Source organism: Panthera leo, chromosome B3 (genome assembly GCF_018350215.1).
Source record: "Panthera leo isolate Ple1 chromosome B3, P.leo_Ple1_pat1.1, whole genome shotgun sequence".
Lineage (NCBI taxonomy): Eukaryota > Metazoa > Chordata > Mammalia > Carnivora > Felidae > Panthera > Panthera leo.
In genome coordinates, this window is record NC_056684.1 from 115,702,641 (window position 1) to 115,721,040 (window position 18,400).

General features: G+C 45.3%; 1 protein-coding gene across 1 annotated transcript in view; it reads right to left on the minus strand.

Annotated features, from left to right (window-relative positions):
* MAP3K9 (mitogen-activated protein kinase kinase kinase 9) overlaps window positions 1–18,400 on the minus strand; it is a 75,715-nt gene that overhangs the window by 23,556 nt on the left and 33,759 nt on the right. The window contains exon 3 of the mRNA XM_042943660.1: window positions 4,324–4,504. Coding sequence (XP_042799594.1) covers window positions 4,324–4,504 — 181 coding nt within the window. The remainder of the gene's footprint in view (window positions 1–4,323; window positions 4,505–18,400) is intronic.

Here is an 18,400-nt window from a genome sequence, read left to right on the forward strand (position 1 = left end):
CTGGACACACAGTTACCCAGATAGAGCGTACATCTGTCTCCCTCTTTTGGAGCCGGGTGTGCGCATATAACAAAAGAGCAGGAGATGTACACAACTTCCGGGTTGTCTCCAAATTAAAGACAACCTGCTTGTCATGGATAAGCTCTCTTTCTCTGTTTCTGCAAAATACAACGTGGAAGCAACAGTCACTTAGATGTAACCATTTAGATAAGAACAATGCACTGAGGGACCCGGAAAGAACCTGGGTTTCTGAAGGATCTCACGGGGCGCAGCTACCCCACAGCCTGGACTGGCTGAACTACTCTTTGAGTACTACTTTATTTAAGCCACTGCATCTATAGGTCTCTTTGTAATAGTAGCTTAGCCTAATTAATATATTAGCTATTCTCATTTAGCCTATAGTCAAGTAATGAAAGCGTTAGATTGAAGCCTATGAAATTGCTGTTTTTATATGTCAAAAACATTGGAATGTCACTACACAGTTCACACTGATGAAATCTGGCCAGATATTTTAAGGGAAGAAAACGCTTTTCTGCATGATAGTCACTTCACCCTATAATTAATGCTTGGGGATATACGATGCAATATACAGAAGCTACAAAACATCACTCAAAGAAATTAGACAAGATCTACGTAAATAGGAATATATCTCATGTTCATGGATTGGAAGACTTAATGTTGTTAAGCTGACAACAGTTCCCAAAGTGACCTACAGGTTTAACACAATTCCCATCAAAATCTCAGCTGCCTATTTTGGAGAAATTGATAAAGTGCTCCTAAAATTCATTTGGAAACGCAAGGCACACAGAATGGCCAAAATAATCTTAAAGAACAGCAAAGCTGGAAGACTCACATGTCCTAATTTCAAAACTTAGTACAAAGCTACAGTAATTAAAACAGAATGGTACTGGGGTGCTTGGGTGGCTCAGTTGGTTAAGCATCCAACTTTGGCTCAGGTCATGAAATCATGGTTTGTAAGTTCAAGCCGTTCATTTGTCAGGCTCTGTGCTGACAGCTCAGAGCCTGCCTTGGATTCTGTCTCCTCCCCTGCCTCCCTCTGCTCGTCCCTGCTTATGTTGAAAGAAAGAAAGAAAGAAAGAAAGAAAGAAAGAAAGAAAGAAAGAAAGAAAGAAAGAAAGAAAGAAAGGGAGGGAGAGAGAAAGGAAGAAAGACTGATTAAAACAAAAGAGTCATACTGGCATAAGGATACGCACATAGACCAATGAAGTATAATTGACAGTCTAGAAATAAACCCTTCCATCTGTGATAAATTACTTTTTGACAAGGGTGACAATTAGGAAAGAACAGCCTTTTCAACAAATGGGGCTGGGTACAGTAGTCCCCCCTTTATCCATGGGAGACATGTTCCAAGACCCCCAGTGGATGCCTGAAATTGCAGGTGGTACAGAACCCTATAGATGTTTATTCCTATACACACATAAATATGATAAAGTTTAATTTATAAACTAAGCATAGTAAGAGATGAACAATAAAATGGAATAATTATAATATATTATAATAAAAGTTATACAAATATGCTCTTTCTTTCAAAATCTTATCATTCTATACTCACCCTTGTGACGATGTGAGATGATAAAAAGCCTATGTGATGAGATGAAGTGAGATGAATGATGTAGGCATTGTGACCCAGCGTTAGGTAATACTGACCTTCTGATGATAGGTCTGACCTTCCAGACTATGGTTGACCATGGGTAAATGAAACCATAAAAAAGCGAAACCACTGATAAGGAGGGACTACTGTAGTCACAGGCAAAAGAATGAAGTTAAACCCCTTACCTCACACCACATACAAAAATTAAGTCAAAATGGAACACAGACCTAAATGTAAAAGCTAAGAGTTTTATAACTCTTAGAACATGGGTATAGATATTCATAAAACTTGGGGATAGTTTCTTAACTATGACACCAAAAGTCTAAGCAAAAGCACTCAAAGCACAAGCAATCAAATAAAAAAATAGATAAATTGGACCTCATCAAAATTAAAAATGTTTCTATTTCAAAGAATACCATCAAGAAAGTAAAAAGAGGGCAGCTGGGTAGCTCAGTCATTAAGCATCTGACTTCAACTCAGGTCATGATCCCATGGTTTGTCAGTTCGAATCCCACATTGGGTGAGCTCAAGTCCCGCTTCTGGTGAGCACGAGCCCCGCTTTGGGTGAGCATTGCCTCTCTCTCTCTCTCTCTACCTCTACTTCTGCCCCTCCTAGGATTCTCTCTCTCTCTTTGCCCCTCATTCAAAAAAAAAAAAAAAAAAAAAGAAAGAAAAAGAAAAAAACAAGAAAAAAGAAACCCATAGAATGGGAGAAAATATTTGCAAATCATGTACCTGATAAAGGACTTATATTAAAAATATATAAAGAACTCTTTCAACTTAAAAATAAGACAGATAACCAACCCAGTTTCAAAACTAGCAAAGGATTTGAATAGGCATTTATCCAGAAAAGATATACAAATGGCCAATAAACACACGAAAAGATGCTCAACATCAGGAGTCATTAGAGAATAAAATCCAAATTACAATGAGATACCACTTCATATCTAACTGGATAGCAATAATTAAGAAGACATATAATAACAAGTATTGAGACAATGTAGAGAAATTGGAACCCTCCTACATTGCTAATGGAAATGGAAAACGGTGCAGCTATGGTAAAAAAAAAAAAAAATAGTTCGGTCGTTCCTCAAAAAATTAAACACAGAATAACCATATAACTTAGCAAATCCACTTCCAGGTATATACTTAGGGGAACTGAAAATCTATGTTAATCTATATTCACACAAAAGCTTGCACAAAAATGTCCACAACAGTATTATTCACAACTGCCAAAAAGTGGAAACAACTCAAATGTTCATCAACTTATAAATAAATTTCCATAGCATGGAATATTATTCAGGTATAAAGAGGAATGAAGTTCTGACTCATGCATGCTACATGGATGAACCTTGAAAACATGATAAATGAAAGCAGCCAGTCAAAAAGACCACATGTTGTATTGATTCCATATATAAGAAATGCCTGGAATAGGCAAATCCATAGAGACAGAAAGTAAATTAGTAGTTGCTGGGGACAGGGGGAGGCAGGATTGGGGAATGACTACCAACAGGTATTGGGTTTCTTTTTGGGATGAGAAAAATAATTCTGGAAACAGATAGCAGTCGTAGTGGTTTGAATGGTAGCCCTAAAAAGATACATCCATGTCCTAATATCCAAAACCCTTATGTGGAACAGAATCTCCCCCAAAGTCTCAGAGGGGGCATAGCCCTGTTAGTACTGATTTCAGACTTCTGGCCTCCACACTACAAAGGTCTATTGTTTAAAGCTACCAGGCCTGCGGTAGTTTGTTACAGCAGCCTTAGCAAGCTGGTAACAATGCCGATTGGTACAAAGTTGGTAAATTTACCATAAACCATCGACTTCTACATTTTGAAGGGTGAACTTCGTAATACGTGTATATCTCAATAAAGCTGTTTTTTTTTTTAAAACACACATTCGTCATATACACACACAAGCTCACTTTACAACTCACCAGGAAGAAACAACTTCATAGACTGAAGTCCGATGATAACCATGGCCCTTTCTTTTGGTGTACCAAGGTGATGCTACTTCTCACAGCCAGGAGGATGCACCCTCTGCACAAGCTCTTCCTCCCATCAGTGGGGATTGGATTTTTAGATCCATGTGCCTATGACCTCTTAGGCTGACATTTACTAGGGGAACGGCTAGTCTAATCTGTGACTCTGCAGTTCTCAGTACAGGCTTGAGACCCATCTTTTCCCATTTCTGTATCAATGTTCAACAGACAGTGCCCTGACTAAAAGGTTAACCATATAACTAGAAAGCATAATTTCCAACCCACCAAAACAACAGAGATAGCACAAAGAATACTCATCAGTGGAAGAGCTTAGAGTGAGAACAAGTCCAGCAATAACAGCCGCGGTTGCTAAGGAAGCCAGGGGGACCCCGTGGAAGGTCAGTCCCCAGGAATGCCTGGGTGCCCTCACCACCCTACAGTCAGAGATGGGAGTACACACTGCCCCTGGGATCTACTGGTCTTTCCTACGGAGCAATCACTAACACATAGAGGCGGTACCTGCCACAGCACTAAAGGAATTTTGGATAGATGAAGGCGTTAGAAACTGTCCCATGGCAACCTGGGAGTTACTACAGATTGCTGTGAAGGGGTCACTTAGACCTACTTGGGGTGTCTGGGAGTCTATGCATCCTCAGTTCTCCAAGTCCTGAAACACGTGTGCAGCCAAAATAGACCAGGGCGGCACTGCCCCTGACCCTTTGGACCTTACCTCCACACATCACTGCCTTTGGAAAACATGGAGGCACGGATGACTTCGGGTGCCATCCAAGCGTATGTCCCTGCTGCACTCATCTTTGTGGTTCGGTGCCATTCTCGAGCCAGGCCAAAATCAGTGATCTTCAGAATCTTGTTGCTCAGGTCTCCATTCTCCACCTTCTGGAGGATCAATACTGGGAAGAAAAGGAACATAGAAGAAACCAGAAAGTCTGCGTTAATCACAGGGAAACCACCACCTACAGAGCCCTCTTGCCAGATTCTTACCCTCTCCTCTAGGCTCCACTGTGCAGCTACCATGGACTGATGGTAGGAGCCATCATTTTTGGGAAGATGTACCTACGATGCATCCATTTTCGTGGCAAGTCCTTTATCGGCATTATCATTAACTCACAACAACCTTATGAGGTAGGTACCATTGCCATATCCTTTTTACAAGATGAGGAAACTGACATAAAAAATCAACTAATAAGCCAGGACTGACACAGGCAGCCTGACTCAAAAGCCTTCCCTCTTAACCTTCACAGCACACAGCCCATTCACGCCCTGTGGAGGGACCCGTGATGTCACAGCTGACCCTTCTGAGGAGAGGCTCCTTGGGCTTCCTATCTGGCCAGGCACCCCTGGGCCATAACCACTCTCAGACCACAAGGAATGGGGTGCATTTTGGAGGTGCAAGGAATGGATTTTCAAGGTTCCAGACAGTGCCTGCACAGTTTCCATGAACCTCTCCCAAGTTAAGTTTGTAAGAAAGCTGTCTCTCGGGCATAGAGATTTTCCTTTGATCCAGGAATTCCCTCCCCCACCCCCAGCCACTGAGAACTGCCTGACAAATTGAAGAAGTCAGAGGATACATGTATGTTCACAACCATGAATCTCTGTGTGTATGACCCAGGAGGAAAGAACTAGTTCACTGAATCAGTAATACTCTGGGCCTGTCTCCCAAGTTCTAACACCAAAGCACCACAGTGTGGAGCCATCTGGGCTCTCCTAGGACAGTAGCTGAGGCGGCTACCTCACCTACATGACAGCTTCAGCTGTCTGCATCCCCTTGCAGGAGTCAATCTTCCTAAAAAGGGCCAACACGCTAGTGGGCACCTGGGTGGCTCAGGTGGGTAAGGGGCTCAGGTCACGATCTCGCGGTTCGTGAGTTCGAGCTCCCCATCGGGCTCTGTGCTGACAGCTGGGAGCCTGGAGCCTGGTTCCAATTCTGTGTGTCTCTCTCTCTGCCCCTCCCTCACTTGCAATTTCTCTCTCTGTCTCTCAAAAATAAATTAAAAAACAAAAAAAGAGCAAACACGCTAAGTGACTGAAGTGCTATATGCCAAGCCGAGAAGCTCTGAGCGGGCAGAGGGTACGTGCGAGCCAGGCCTCCATTTCCACAAGCAGGAAGGTTCTGAAGGCCTCATGAAAGCACAACCTCTCCCGGGCCGGGAGGTTCAGCCGGACGCTGAACACCTGGGATTCAGAGCTTTATACTCAGGACTTCAGAGAAGGTAGGAAGAGTCTCTCCCCATCCCTGCTCTCCAAGTCCAAATGGGAAGGGGAGGGAAAGGAATCCACTGAAGACAGAGTAACAAAAAAGTTGACTCGGTTCCTCCAACCACTCTGTCTAGGTAAACAATGAAAAAAATCAGTTCTGAGCCCTACTGTGCTGGGTCACACCCTCCCAGGGTTGACTTTCCAGTGACCCTCCTGAGGGCCTCTTCAGAAGGCTTTACCTTTACCTCTGAGAGGCAAACTCCTTCAATAAAGGGATGTGTGATGGTGGTACTCTGGGTACCATGGAGGGGTTTAGGGGTGCTTTTTAGGGCACAAGAGCCTTAGGCAGTTCCTTCAAGTCACACAGCTATACTTTTCTCATCCTGCCCCCAGCCTGCAAATGCCCACTGGATTGTTACCTACTGGAAGGATGGTTACCTATTGCTACCTATTGGAAGGACAAAGATCTTTCTGTCCTAAGTGCTTCTCAGAAAATCAGCAGTGAAGAGGGGATTACAAGCAGCTATAGAGCTGGAAGCACAAAAGAAAACAGTGCTGGCCCCTCCCTAGATCTAATGGACTAGGTCTCCTTCCTCCACACCCTCTCCCGGACTCCCCTGACACACCCCTCCCCACTCTGAGCTGAATGGATCCAAGTCTCTAAATGCTTGGACAGATTTTAAAAAAACTTTCTCCATCTCCTCGAATAACAAACATCTTTCCAGATTCTTCTGTGCCCCTCTCCCTGCTGGCAGATAAAACAAATATGCCCTCAAATTGCTGGCCAGTGGCACTAAAGAAACCTACCATTCCCCGATTAGAGGCAGCCACCAGCTGCTGACCCTCTCTCTCTAAGCCACCCTTAAACCAAAGATTCAGAGCGAGCCCATCCCCTTACATAGCCAATGGGATTTAGTCTTATCACCCAAACCCCAGGTGCTGGGACAGGGTGAGTGGGAGGAGGGTAACAGTTTGATGATGCATCTAGAACCAGCTGACCTTCCGCAGATCCTAGGCTGGAAGGGGGAACAAAGAAGTTTAGGTTCTGTTACAGGACATGGGTTTAGAGAGAATGAATGGTACGGCAAAGATGTTTAAATACATTAGCCTGCCAGACGGCTGGAGAGGGATGGCAGAATGATGGAGATGGGGCGAGAATCCACCCAGGGAAGGTCTCCCTGAATACGAATGCCTTTAGACAGTGCAGGTCCAGCCTAGTTCCACCTAATCCCCACCACTCCCTGCTGACTTCTATCCGGCTGGCCTCAGACACAGATCCCCATAGATCGGACCCGTGAAGGCATCAGAGTTAGAAATCGCCGGCCATGGGGTCCTGACCTCAGCAAAGAAGAGACTGTCACCAGAAGCCAGCTAGTGATCCTGGCTACATCTATCTCTGCCTAGATCCAAAATATTTTTCATCACCTCCAAAAGGAAATCCATATTCATCAAGCAATCATTCCCCATTCTCCCCTCCACTCAACTCCTAGCAGCCACCAACCTGCGCTCTCTCTATGCATTTACCTATTGTGGATATGTTACATAAACGGAACCATGCGATATATGACACACTTAGCATAATGTCCTCAAAGTCCATCCATATTATACCTTGTATCTGCACTGTATTCCTTTTTATGGTTGAATAATATTCCACGGTATAGATGCCACCATTTGTTTATCTCCCCACAACAGACATTTCAGCCGTCTCAACCTTTTGATTATTGTGATTTAGTGCTGCTATACACACATATGTACATAAATATATTCATTTGAGGACTTGTTTTCAGTGGAATAATGGCTATAATGGTAATTCTATGTTTGCTGTTTCCCACGCCAGCTGTGCGTGGGAAATTTTTTTTTTTTTAATTTTTCTTAAATTTTTTATTTTTAATTTTGGGGAGAGAGAGCGTGCATGAGCAGGGGAGAATGGCAGAGGGATAAAGAAAGAGAATCTGGGGCAGGATCCATGCTCAGCGTGGGGCCTGGTGCGGGGCTCAATCCCATGACCCTGAGATCGTGACCTGGGCCTAAATCAAGAGTCAGACACTCAAACAACTGGGCCACCCAGGTGGCCCTTTCCAAAAAAATGTTTTAGTTGTGCCATTTTACACCCCCACCAGCAGTGTATGAGGGTTCCAATGTCTCCACATCCTCAACGCACTTATTTTCCTTTAATTTTTTTAGATAGCCATCCTAGTGGATGTAAAGTGGCAGCTCATTGTGGTTTTGACTTGCATTTCTCTAACGACTAATGATGCTGAGCATCTATTCACGTGCTTGTTTGCTGTCTGTATATCTTCTTTCAAGAAATGTCTTTTTGGGGTACCTGGGTGGCTCAGCTGGTTAAGTGTCCAACTCTTGATTTCAGCTCAGGCCATGATCTCATGGTTCGTGAGCTCGAGCCCCGTGTTGGGATGTGTGCTGACGGTGCAGAGCCTGCTTGGGATTTTCTCTCTCCCTCTCTCTCTGCCCCTCCCTGCTCTTGTGCTCACTCTCTTTCACTCACTCTTATTTAAAATAAATATATTTTTTAAAAGTAATGTCTTTTTGTTTTGAGTTATAAGACTTCTTGCTATATTCTGGATACTAAACCCTTACCAAATATATGATTTGCAAACATTTTCCCCCTTTCTGTAGGCTGTCTTTTTCCTTCCTTGACAATGTCCATGGATGCACAAAAGCTTTTACTTTAGATGAAGTCCACTTTATCTGTTTATTTTGTTGGTCATGCTTCTGGTGTAAGAAGAATTCCATGGCCAAATCGAAGTTTATAAAGATTTACTTGTATGTTTTAAGAGTTTTGCAGGTTCAGCTCTTGTATTTAGGTCATTGATCCATTCTCAGTTCATTTTTGTATCTCATATAAGGGTGTCCAACTTCATTTGTTTGCATGTGGATACCCAACTGTCCCGTTTGTTAAAGAAAATGGCTTTACTTTTAAAAACAGAACAGAGTAGCTGTCTCCCAACACACTTTCCCCAGGGAGAAAAATGTTTAATCACAGCAACTCACTTATCTGTACCGCTGCAGTTAGACCATTCTGAGTTTCTACCACTGACAAACAGCCACAGAACTAACGAATGATTATGCTTTACTTCTTAAAAAACTTAAGAATGGTTTATCAAAATCTAATGAAGTCCATCCAAGCGTGTTGTGTGGCCCTCACCTCTCATGACTAGGGCAGTGGAACAAATCCTGAAATCAATAAGTCCAGGCCTAAGTCAGTGGAGGTGCCAGCCAGGGTAAGGGGAACAGGGGGAAAAGGTGCATCTGAACCAAAAACCTACTGACTAACCAGATACAGAGGCTTGATGGAGAAGGGGGGGTTTCCTGTCTTTCAGACATGTGGGACAAGTAGAATAGAGGTGTCGCGGACTGAAGTTGAGAGGCACAGCCCTTTGAGGAAGCCACGTACAGTTTGGGAAACATCATGGGTATATGGTGACAGTAACAAGAGTCAGTGTGGATCAAACAAACTAACAAACCAACACCCAAAAAGCAGACAAGTTAAATCCCAGGCTCGACACTCCACATAGGACCCTGCACAAATTTCATAAAGTCTGCATTTCTATTCTCGTTTCTGTAAAATGGGGATAAAGATTAAAGGTGATATAGTAACAAATCACGTGGCAGAGGGTCTGACACATACACAGCCACTCAGGACACTATAGCTATCATGATTACTATCATGATTAAGTGTCTCATGCATAAGTGGAAGCCATGGGACTCGGCGTTAAAGGTACTGAGGACAGGGGCGCCTGGGTGGCTTGGTCGGTTAAGCGTCCGACTTCAGCTCAGGTCACGATCTCACGGTCTGTGAGTTCGAGCCCCGCGTCGGGCTCTGGGCTGATGGCTCAGAGCCTGGAGCCTGCTTCCGATTCTGTGTCTCCCTCTCTCTCTGCCCCTCCCCTGTTCATGCTCTGTCTCTCTGTCTCAAAAATAAATAAAAACGTTAGAAAATTAAAAAAAAAAAAAAAAAGGTACTGAGGACACTGGTGGGGAGCCTGGGAGTCCCTGACAGATGATAGCCATGCAATAAATTTTCGCTGTATAAATAAATGGAATGGTTGATAAATTAATACTGATAGCTACCCATTATTGATCACTTGCTATGTAGAGGCATGATGCTCTTTACATAACGTATGTGAAGAGCTTTACATAAATCACCTTAGTTAATTCTTAAATCAACCCTGTGAGGTAGGTGCAAACATTCTCCCAATTCTACCCATGCTAAAACAGATACAGCAAGGCTAAGTGAGGGATGGAGATGGGACCAAAGCCACATCTCTCTTCATGTGCTGTGCCATTCAGAGGACAGTAAGGAATCCTATGTGTCTTTAAGGCTTATCTCAAGTTCTGCCTGATCCCTAAACTGTCACTGGTTAACTAGTCTTCACTGCTTTCCCTTTTCCTGAATTATTCCTTCGGCACCCAAAATCAGTATCACAATTGAACTTTATATACTTCTTTTAAATCCTTCCCAACTGCTGCACGTAGGTGTGTCTCATCATCCCTGGAATGTGATGGATAGGACTCCTCGAGGACAAAAACCCCATTCTCTTTCTTCTGGAATCCACACCATTCCGTCTCCAGGAACCAGAACAGAGCCAGACTCTGAAAGAACTGACCCTTCACTTATTTCACTGAAGAAGTATCTTGTACATCTTCTCAGGCAGTCCACTTCCCCACCCTATGGGCACCGGGGGTGACACTCTCCAGTGTCATCCGTCCTGAGGCACAAAGGGGAGCCGATAAGGACCAGGCAAGATAACGAGACTGAAGAAAGAGGAATGCTGCAGCCAAGGTTTACTGATGAATAACGCATCCACATCTGGCTGCTTCCAGGTCGGGTGGGGGTTTACAAGGAAAGAGAAGCTAGAGACTCTGCCCTTAAGGGCCTTTTACGTACTGAATGGAAAGATACAAGACAGGGGCACCTGGGTGGTTCCGTCGGTTAAGCATCCAACTCTTGATTTCGGCTCAGGTCATGATCTCATGGTTTGTGGGATCAAGCCCCGCATCGAGCTCTGCACTGACAGCACAGAGCCTGCTTGGGATTCTCTCTCTCCCTCTCTCTGTGCTCCTCCTATGCTTTCTCACATGCATGTGTGCGTACTCTCTAAAAATAAATAAACAAACAACAACAACAACAAAAAGAAAGATACAAGACAAAATTGACTATCAGGTCAAGACAAAGGGAACATCAATAATAAGGGCCTACATTTTGCTACAAGGATAAGCAGGAGAAGCAGTCTTCTGAACCTGAGTAACCCATGGACATTATTCTTGATTATTTCTAGATCAGGATACTACTTATATACCATTAACTTAATAGTTTTCTTTACAGTGACTTTTTAAAAATTACTAAAAGAAATTTTATATTGTTATAAATGAAAAACAAAAATATTCTCCTAATAGCAGTTAACCTGTACAAATAAAACAAACGAAAACAAAAATCACTGTTATTAAGTTTCAGTAGACCCTGTTACAGGTCAAACTCCTTTTTTAAGGCCTTCTATCTCCATTAGAAAGAAGTGATTAGAGGTGTTGGAGAGTGGGGTGCCCGGGTGGCTCAGTCATTTGGGTGTCCGACTCTTGATTTTGGCTCAGGTCATGAACCCAGAGTCATGGGATCAAGCCCTACACTGGGCTCCATGCTGTGCATGGAGACTGCTTGGGATTCTCTCTCTCTCTCTCTCTCTCTCTCTCTCTCTCTCTCTCTCTCTCCCTCTCCCCCCCCCCCCCCCCCCCCCAACCCCGTTCCTCCCCTGCTTGTGTGCACACTCTCTCTTTTTCTCTAAAATTAAAAACAAACAAACAAAAGGTGTTGGAGAGGAATCAAGAAAGGTAACTATTGCCAAAGTGAATCTTAATCCTCCATGAATATAAAGAGCTTGAGTGACTTTCTATGGAGCTCAGTGGTATTTCAAACTGACCACCTAAAAGGCTAGCTCCGGTCAGGTTATCAGAGGGAGAAATGAGTCAGGCAGGGGAGGCCACAGAGGGCTCGGAGTCTGACCTAATATCCTTTAGCTGGAAGCCAGGCTCTCAAAACTTGGCACAACTGAGGAGACACTCCCATATTTCGTAATGGCAAATTTAGCTTTGGTGGATGATTTATCATTTTGAGATTTCTTATTTATTATTCATCGCCATTAGCACAAGGGGCTCTGACTTGCTAAATGGTCACCTTGGCGCCAAGGCTCCGTCCCCAGGCCTTCATTCGCTACGAATGATTCAGCACCAGATTAAGCAGCTGGTCTAACTCTGTTCTGAGTGTTGTTGTGTTTTGCTTGGTCTAGTCTTTTTTTTTTTTTCTCAATTTATTGTCAAATGTGTAGACACATAGGAGAGTGTACAGAACACGTATGTAGCTTAAAGAAAATGAGAGGACAACTCCTATATCCCCATCTAATCTCCTAGAAGCTCTGTGTGTCCCTCCTAGTCACATCCCTTTCCTAGCTTCTGTCATTCATTCTCTTACTTTTATTTTTTTAACATTATTTTTTTTTAATTTTAAAGAATTCTTTTACTTTTTTAAACTTTACTTGTTTTTTTTTTTTTTAAGTTTGTTCATTTTTGAGAGAGAGAGAGAGTCAAAGCACGAGCAGGGGAGAAGCAGAGGAAGGAGACGCAGAATCTGAAGCAGGCTCCAGGCTCTGAGCTGTCAGCGCAGAGCCCGATGAGGGGCTTGAACTCACCAGCCGTGAGATTATGACCTGAGCTGAAGTTGGACGTTTAACCAACTGAGCCATCCAGGGACCCGTAATTTTTAAAAAAATGTTTATTTATTTTTGAGAGAGAGAGAGAAAAAGAGCGTGAGCGGGGAAGGGACAGAGAGAGAGGGGAGACACAGAACCGGAAGCAGGCTCCAGGCTCTGAGCTGTCAGCACAGAGCTCGACGCGGGGCTCGAACTCACAAACCGCGAGATCATGACCTGAGCCGAAATCAAGAGTTGGGCCGCTTAACCGACGGAGCCACCCAGGCGGCCCTCATTCCCCTACTTTTTATAACGTTACCGCCTGTGTATACACCCCTGCAGGAGATGTTTTGCAAAGGCGAGTGGCCGGCACAAATGCAGCTGTGTGCACTAGTTTCCCAGGGCTGCTGTAAAACGGTCACGACAAATTTGGTGGCTTAAAACAGTAGGAATTTTTTCTGAATTCTGGAGGCCAGAATTCAAGTCTAAAACCAAGGTGTCAGCAGGGCTATGCTCCCTCTGAAGACTCCAGGGAAGGAAGAGTGTCTCCCTGCCTCGTCGAGCTTCTGGTGACTGCTAGCAATTGTAGGTGCTCCGTGGCTTTGGGCAGCGGTAACTCCAGTGTCTTCATCTGGCTGTGTGCCCTGTGCGTGTGTCTGTGTCTTCCCACGGCCTTCTCGTCTCTGCGTGTCTCTATCCAAGTTTCCCTCTTCTTACAAAGACACCGGTCGCTGGATTAGAGCCAGACTTCATCCGTGTGGCCTCATCTTAACTTGATCACATCCGCAAAGACTCCACTTCCAAATAAGGTCACAGACACAGGTGTGAACTCCTCTGGGTTTTCTATTTCTAAATTCACTTTGACCTACCTCTGCTTCTCCGGTTGGGCAAAGAAAACACTTGTCTATCCGGTAAGCAGGGCAAGGAGGAGCGCCCAGGAGCTTCATCGACACATGAGCAAGACAGCTGAGTGTAGATAAGACTCTGGACCAGGCTTCCCGCAGGCAGGCAGGCCTCAGGTTAAATCAATGTAACACCAGCAGCAGCCGAGTTGGCGATGACAGTCCCGACTCACACTGCAGGATGTCAACTGCCCAACCTCTAGGTCTGGGGCACAGCCGTTCTCCTGGGCTCTTTCTTCACAGTCTGCGGGGTTTTTCCTGCTGTGTTAATCCCTGGGTCCTGCAGGGACAGGACACTCTCTCTCTCTGCTGGTTTCTTCTCTGGCTTGAGTGGTGTGCATTCTCCAGTAGCTCCTTAGAAAGAATGCACGGAAGGTACTTTGTTGTTGTTGTTTGAAAATGTCTATATTCCATCCCCATACTTGGTATAAAATTGGAGATTTCCGTTCACAATTTTGAAGGCATTATGCACCATTTTCTTGCTTCCAAGACTGTTAAGAAGCCTCAGGCCATTGAGCCTCGTGATGCCTGTAAGTGACGTCTTTTTCCTTTGGGAAATTTCTCCTCTTCTTCGTCCCCTGTGGTCTGAAATCTTAGAGGGATGTGGCTTGAGGTGGGAACTTAGTACTTTGAAATCTGAGCACTCATGTCTTTCAGTTACAGAGAATTTTCTTGAAGTGTTTTACTGTTAATTTCCTTGCCTGTATTTCTGTTTTCCCGCTCTAGAACCTCTATTATTCAGATATCGGGCTTTCTAGACTGGTCCTCCAGTTTCCTTTTCTCCTCTATTTTCCCCATCTGTTTTTTCTTTTTGCTCTTTAGGAAATGTCATCACTTTACCTTCGGACTCTTCTATTGGGTTTTTCATTTCCCTATCATGGTTTTAATTGCTAAAGGAGCTCTTTTTCCTTCTCTGATTTTTTTTTTTTTTTTTTTTTTTTGGTGCTTGGCATCAGGTAGCTGTTTTTTTTTTTAATACGGGCACAATATCTTTTCTTCTACCCCCGTGTATCACCAATGGTTCTTTTTTTTACTTCTTTGTTTTCTCCAGTGCCTTTTGCCTCAGCTGCTTTTCCTATCTGTGTTTTGGCCTCTAATGCACTTTCACTCAGAGTTATAGCAACCCTTGGTTGTCTGTTTGCGGTTAAGAACCAAACGGTGCTTAGGTTTAAAACAAATTTTTTTTTAATGTTTATTTATTTTTGAGAGAGAGAGAGAGAGAGAGACAGAGTGCGAGCAGGGGAGGGGCAGAGACAGAAGGAGACACAGCATCCGAAGCAGGCTCCAGGCTCTGAGCTGTCAGCACAGAGCCCGATGTGGGGCTTGAACTCACAAACTGTGAGATCGTGACCTGGGGCAAGGTCAGATGCTTAACCGACTGAGCCACCCAGGCGTCTGTGCTTAGGTTTTAATCCTGGGGCACCTAGCTAGCTCAGTTGGTGGAGCGTGCGACTCTGGATCTTGGGGTTGCGAGTTCCAGCCCCACGTTGGGTGTAAAGATTACTTAACAATAAAATCTTTAAAAATAAATAAAAGTAAAAAGTCCTCATATTTTGAAGGAAGTACTGAAATAGTTATTGAAAATATGAAATAATGCTACAGATTTCCTTCAAAATAATCAAGGCTGGGGAATGAGCGGGGTAACAAAGGAAGATTACCTTCGAGCTGGCCAGTGTTGAAACTGGTGAGTACATGGGTGTTCGTTATGCAATCTCCCTTACTTGTAAGTTTTCCATAGTAAGTAGGCAGGAAAAGGTGTGAGGAACCCTAAGCTGACTAGAACCTCTAAGCACATAGGAGGAATCTGTCAACTTTGAGCTTCACTGTGGGGAAATCCAGATAAGCCTAGAAAGGAATATCAGAGGTCACTCCTCTTGAGCTGGTCAGCTCTCAGGGAGCAGTTCTCTTCCAAATGGCTGGGAAAGGAAAGGCCTGGCTACCAAATGTGCTGGGAAGCCAGTCGTGAGGGCCAAGGGGGTCTCAGAATGCACACTGCAGTCTGTAAACGCTTACTTCGTCCCTCCTTTTTTTTAATGTTTATTTATTTTTGAGAGAGAGAGAGAGAAAGAGACAGAGCATGAGCGGAGGAGGGGCAGAGAGAGAGGGAAGCACAGAATCCGAAGCAGGCTCCAGGCTCTGAGCTGTCAGCACAGAGCCTGACATGGGGCTCAAACTCATGGACTGCAAGTTCACGACCTGAGCCGAAGTCGGATGCTTAACCGACTGAGCCACGCAGCTGCCCCATCCCTCCTTTTTTTTTTTTTTTTTAAATTTTTTTTTTCAACGTTTTTTATTTCTTTTTGGGACAGAGAGAGACAGAGCATGAACGGGGGAGGGGCAGAGAGAGAGGGAGACACAGAATCAGAAACAGGCTCCAGGCTCCGAGCCATCAGCCCAGAGCCTGACGCGGGGCTCGAACTCACGGACCGCGAGATCGTGACCTGGCTGAAGTCGGACGCTTAACCGACTGCGCCACCCAGGCGCCCCTCCTTTTTTTAAATAAAACACCCATACCCTCCACTGTGCTTAGTCCCCCTGTTTAGAAACTGTTAACCTCTTCCAAATGGAAAGGCGGTCGGTGGAGGAGTGGAGGAGAAAGATCCATGGGACTCAAATGCATTGCACAGCACTGCTACCCAATCTTGCTCACTTTAGGACCTCACTTGGCCCCAGCTCCAGAGGCGCCTGGGGCTGCCAGTTGCTAGACTTTTTAGGAGTCTGTGATATAAACTGACTGGTTCTTTGCTTTCCTGTCAGTTTAAAACGATCTTTTTCAAATGTCCTACGTCACCTAGTTACCATTCACCCCCCTGTTTTCCAGCTTCCAAAACTTGGTTGTTGTGGCTTCCTCTCCTGCCGGCCTCGTGAGTTCCTGCAGTTTTAGCTGGGTTTTAAGAGTGAGCACCAGGAGATGCAGTACATGTACGTGTTCAATCTGCCATCCCAGCCCGGGATCCTGCCTTCAGTTTTGCTTGTTTTCTTGGTGTAGGGAGAAGGAGCTGGTATAGTCTGTACCCAAAGGTACCTGCAGGGGCTTCCCCTTCGCTTGGCTTAGTTCTTCCACCTCTCCAGTTACGGAGGTTCTCCTGCATCTTCCCGCCAAAGCCCAGACCTACGTCACAGCTTCCCCTCTCTCCCACCTTAGCAAAAACAACCTCTGAGCTGCAAAAAGGCAGAAAGAAAAAAAGGAACAGTTGAAGAGCCAGAACGTCTGGGTTCTGGCTCCACCACTGCCGATCTGCACCAGGCCCCCGTTCCCCCTGCTTCTGACATTCCGAGTCTGTAACTCCCTGAAAGCAGTGTTGGTCTTTCCTGGGGCCAGCCAGGCCCCACCACCCATCCGAGTGGAATAACAGCTAAACCAAAGGGCAAAGAGGAGTCAGGCAAGATGACTCTACCCCAGAGAAAAGTCCCATTCACTAGACGCAGCCAGCCTTAGGGCACCTGAGTCAGTGCGTGAGACATTTGCTTCCTGCGGCCCGTTGTCTCCAGCGGAGGAAGGAAGAACTCGGGCTCTAGCCCCACCCAGCAGCCCAGAGTGCCAACAGGTCCGTGGCTAACATGGAGCCACCTCCCTGCCAGGCTAACTCAGCAAGAACCACACGGAAAAGCTTGCCTCACGGACCACTACCGTGAATGCATCCCCTGGCCTCTCCCGGCCCCTGCTGACCCTCAGCCCACTCTGTCCCTCCAGGCAGGGCCAAGAGAGGCCAAACTCGCTTACTGAGGCAAATGATTCACCACCTAGACTCCCCGACTCTCCGCCTCAGCAGGTGCGGCGCTGCCTGGAGACGGCCAGGAGATGCAGCCTCGGAGGCCCCAGCCAGTTCAGCAAGGTCAGCAGAGCTCCGCTGGGTTCCACTGGCACGACCGGCAAAGCTGTGCTTCCCGGCAACACTCAGCGCGGGCAGCCGAAGGCCCCATCAGAAGAGCAGAGAGGTGAGAGAACCTGGTCCTCGAGAGCTTAGGATCCGCCCTCTCTTGGTACAGAAGAGACAACCGAAGGAAACAGAAGAGGAAGCCCGTGGATGTGTGAAAGCCCTGCTGGAGCAGCCAAAGAGCACTCAGCACAGTGACCTTTGCCTGTCCTAGAGCTACAGCAAAGCTGAACCACGATGGCTCCCTTTCTATGCCTGCAGCGTGAGGAGGCATAATAGGTGCTCAATAAGGACTTTTCTCGGTTGAATCAATAAATGGATACAGGGGCACCTGGGTGGCTCAGTCGGTTAACCATCCGACTCTTGATTTAAGCTCAGGTCACGACCTCCCGGTTTTCTGAGTTTGAGCCCCACGTCTGCTCTGCATGCTGACTGTGCAGAGCCTGCTTGGGATTCTCTCTCTTTCCCTCTCTCTCTGCCCCTCCCCAAATAAATAAATACATTTTAAAAACTTAAATAAATATATAAATACATACATGCAAATCATCCCAAAAGGTTTCTGACTGAATCAGTTTACATGGTGGTCCCCAAACTTGTTTGAGGGCTGGCTACGTCAGAATCACCAAAGAAGCTACAGCAATGGCTCCCAACCTCTTGAAATATGTCCTTTCACCCTTGGAAAAAATGCTATTATGATGACAGATGTACCTTTAATGTTGATTAAGAAGAAAATACGACTCAGAGCTAATGTTCATGGGAGCTTCAGTGTGCCGTGCACTGGGCTAAGTGACTTACATCCATAATCTTACTTCGTTCTCCCAGTAATTCAGGAAGGCACTTTCAGATGTGGAGACTGAAATCCAGAGAGGCTAGTCCACAGGCGATAAGAGGCAGAGCCTGGACCTAACCCAGGTTTGAATGAAATCACATTCAGTGCCCCGACCACCCTGCCATATTAAAATATTCACTGAGAAAAACACTTTTAATCGAATTTGCATTCTATCAACACAACAGCACCTACACACATTTGAAAAACAGACATGAATGTTGACACTCTCTGCAAACACACTTAGATTCAAAAAGGCCTTGCAGTAGCCCCCTCCCCAGAG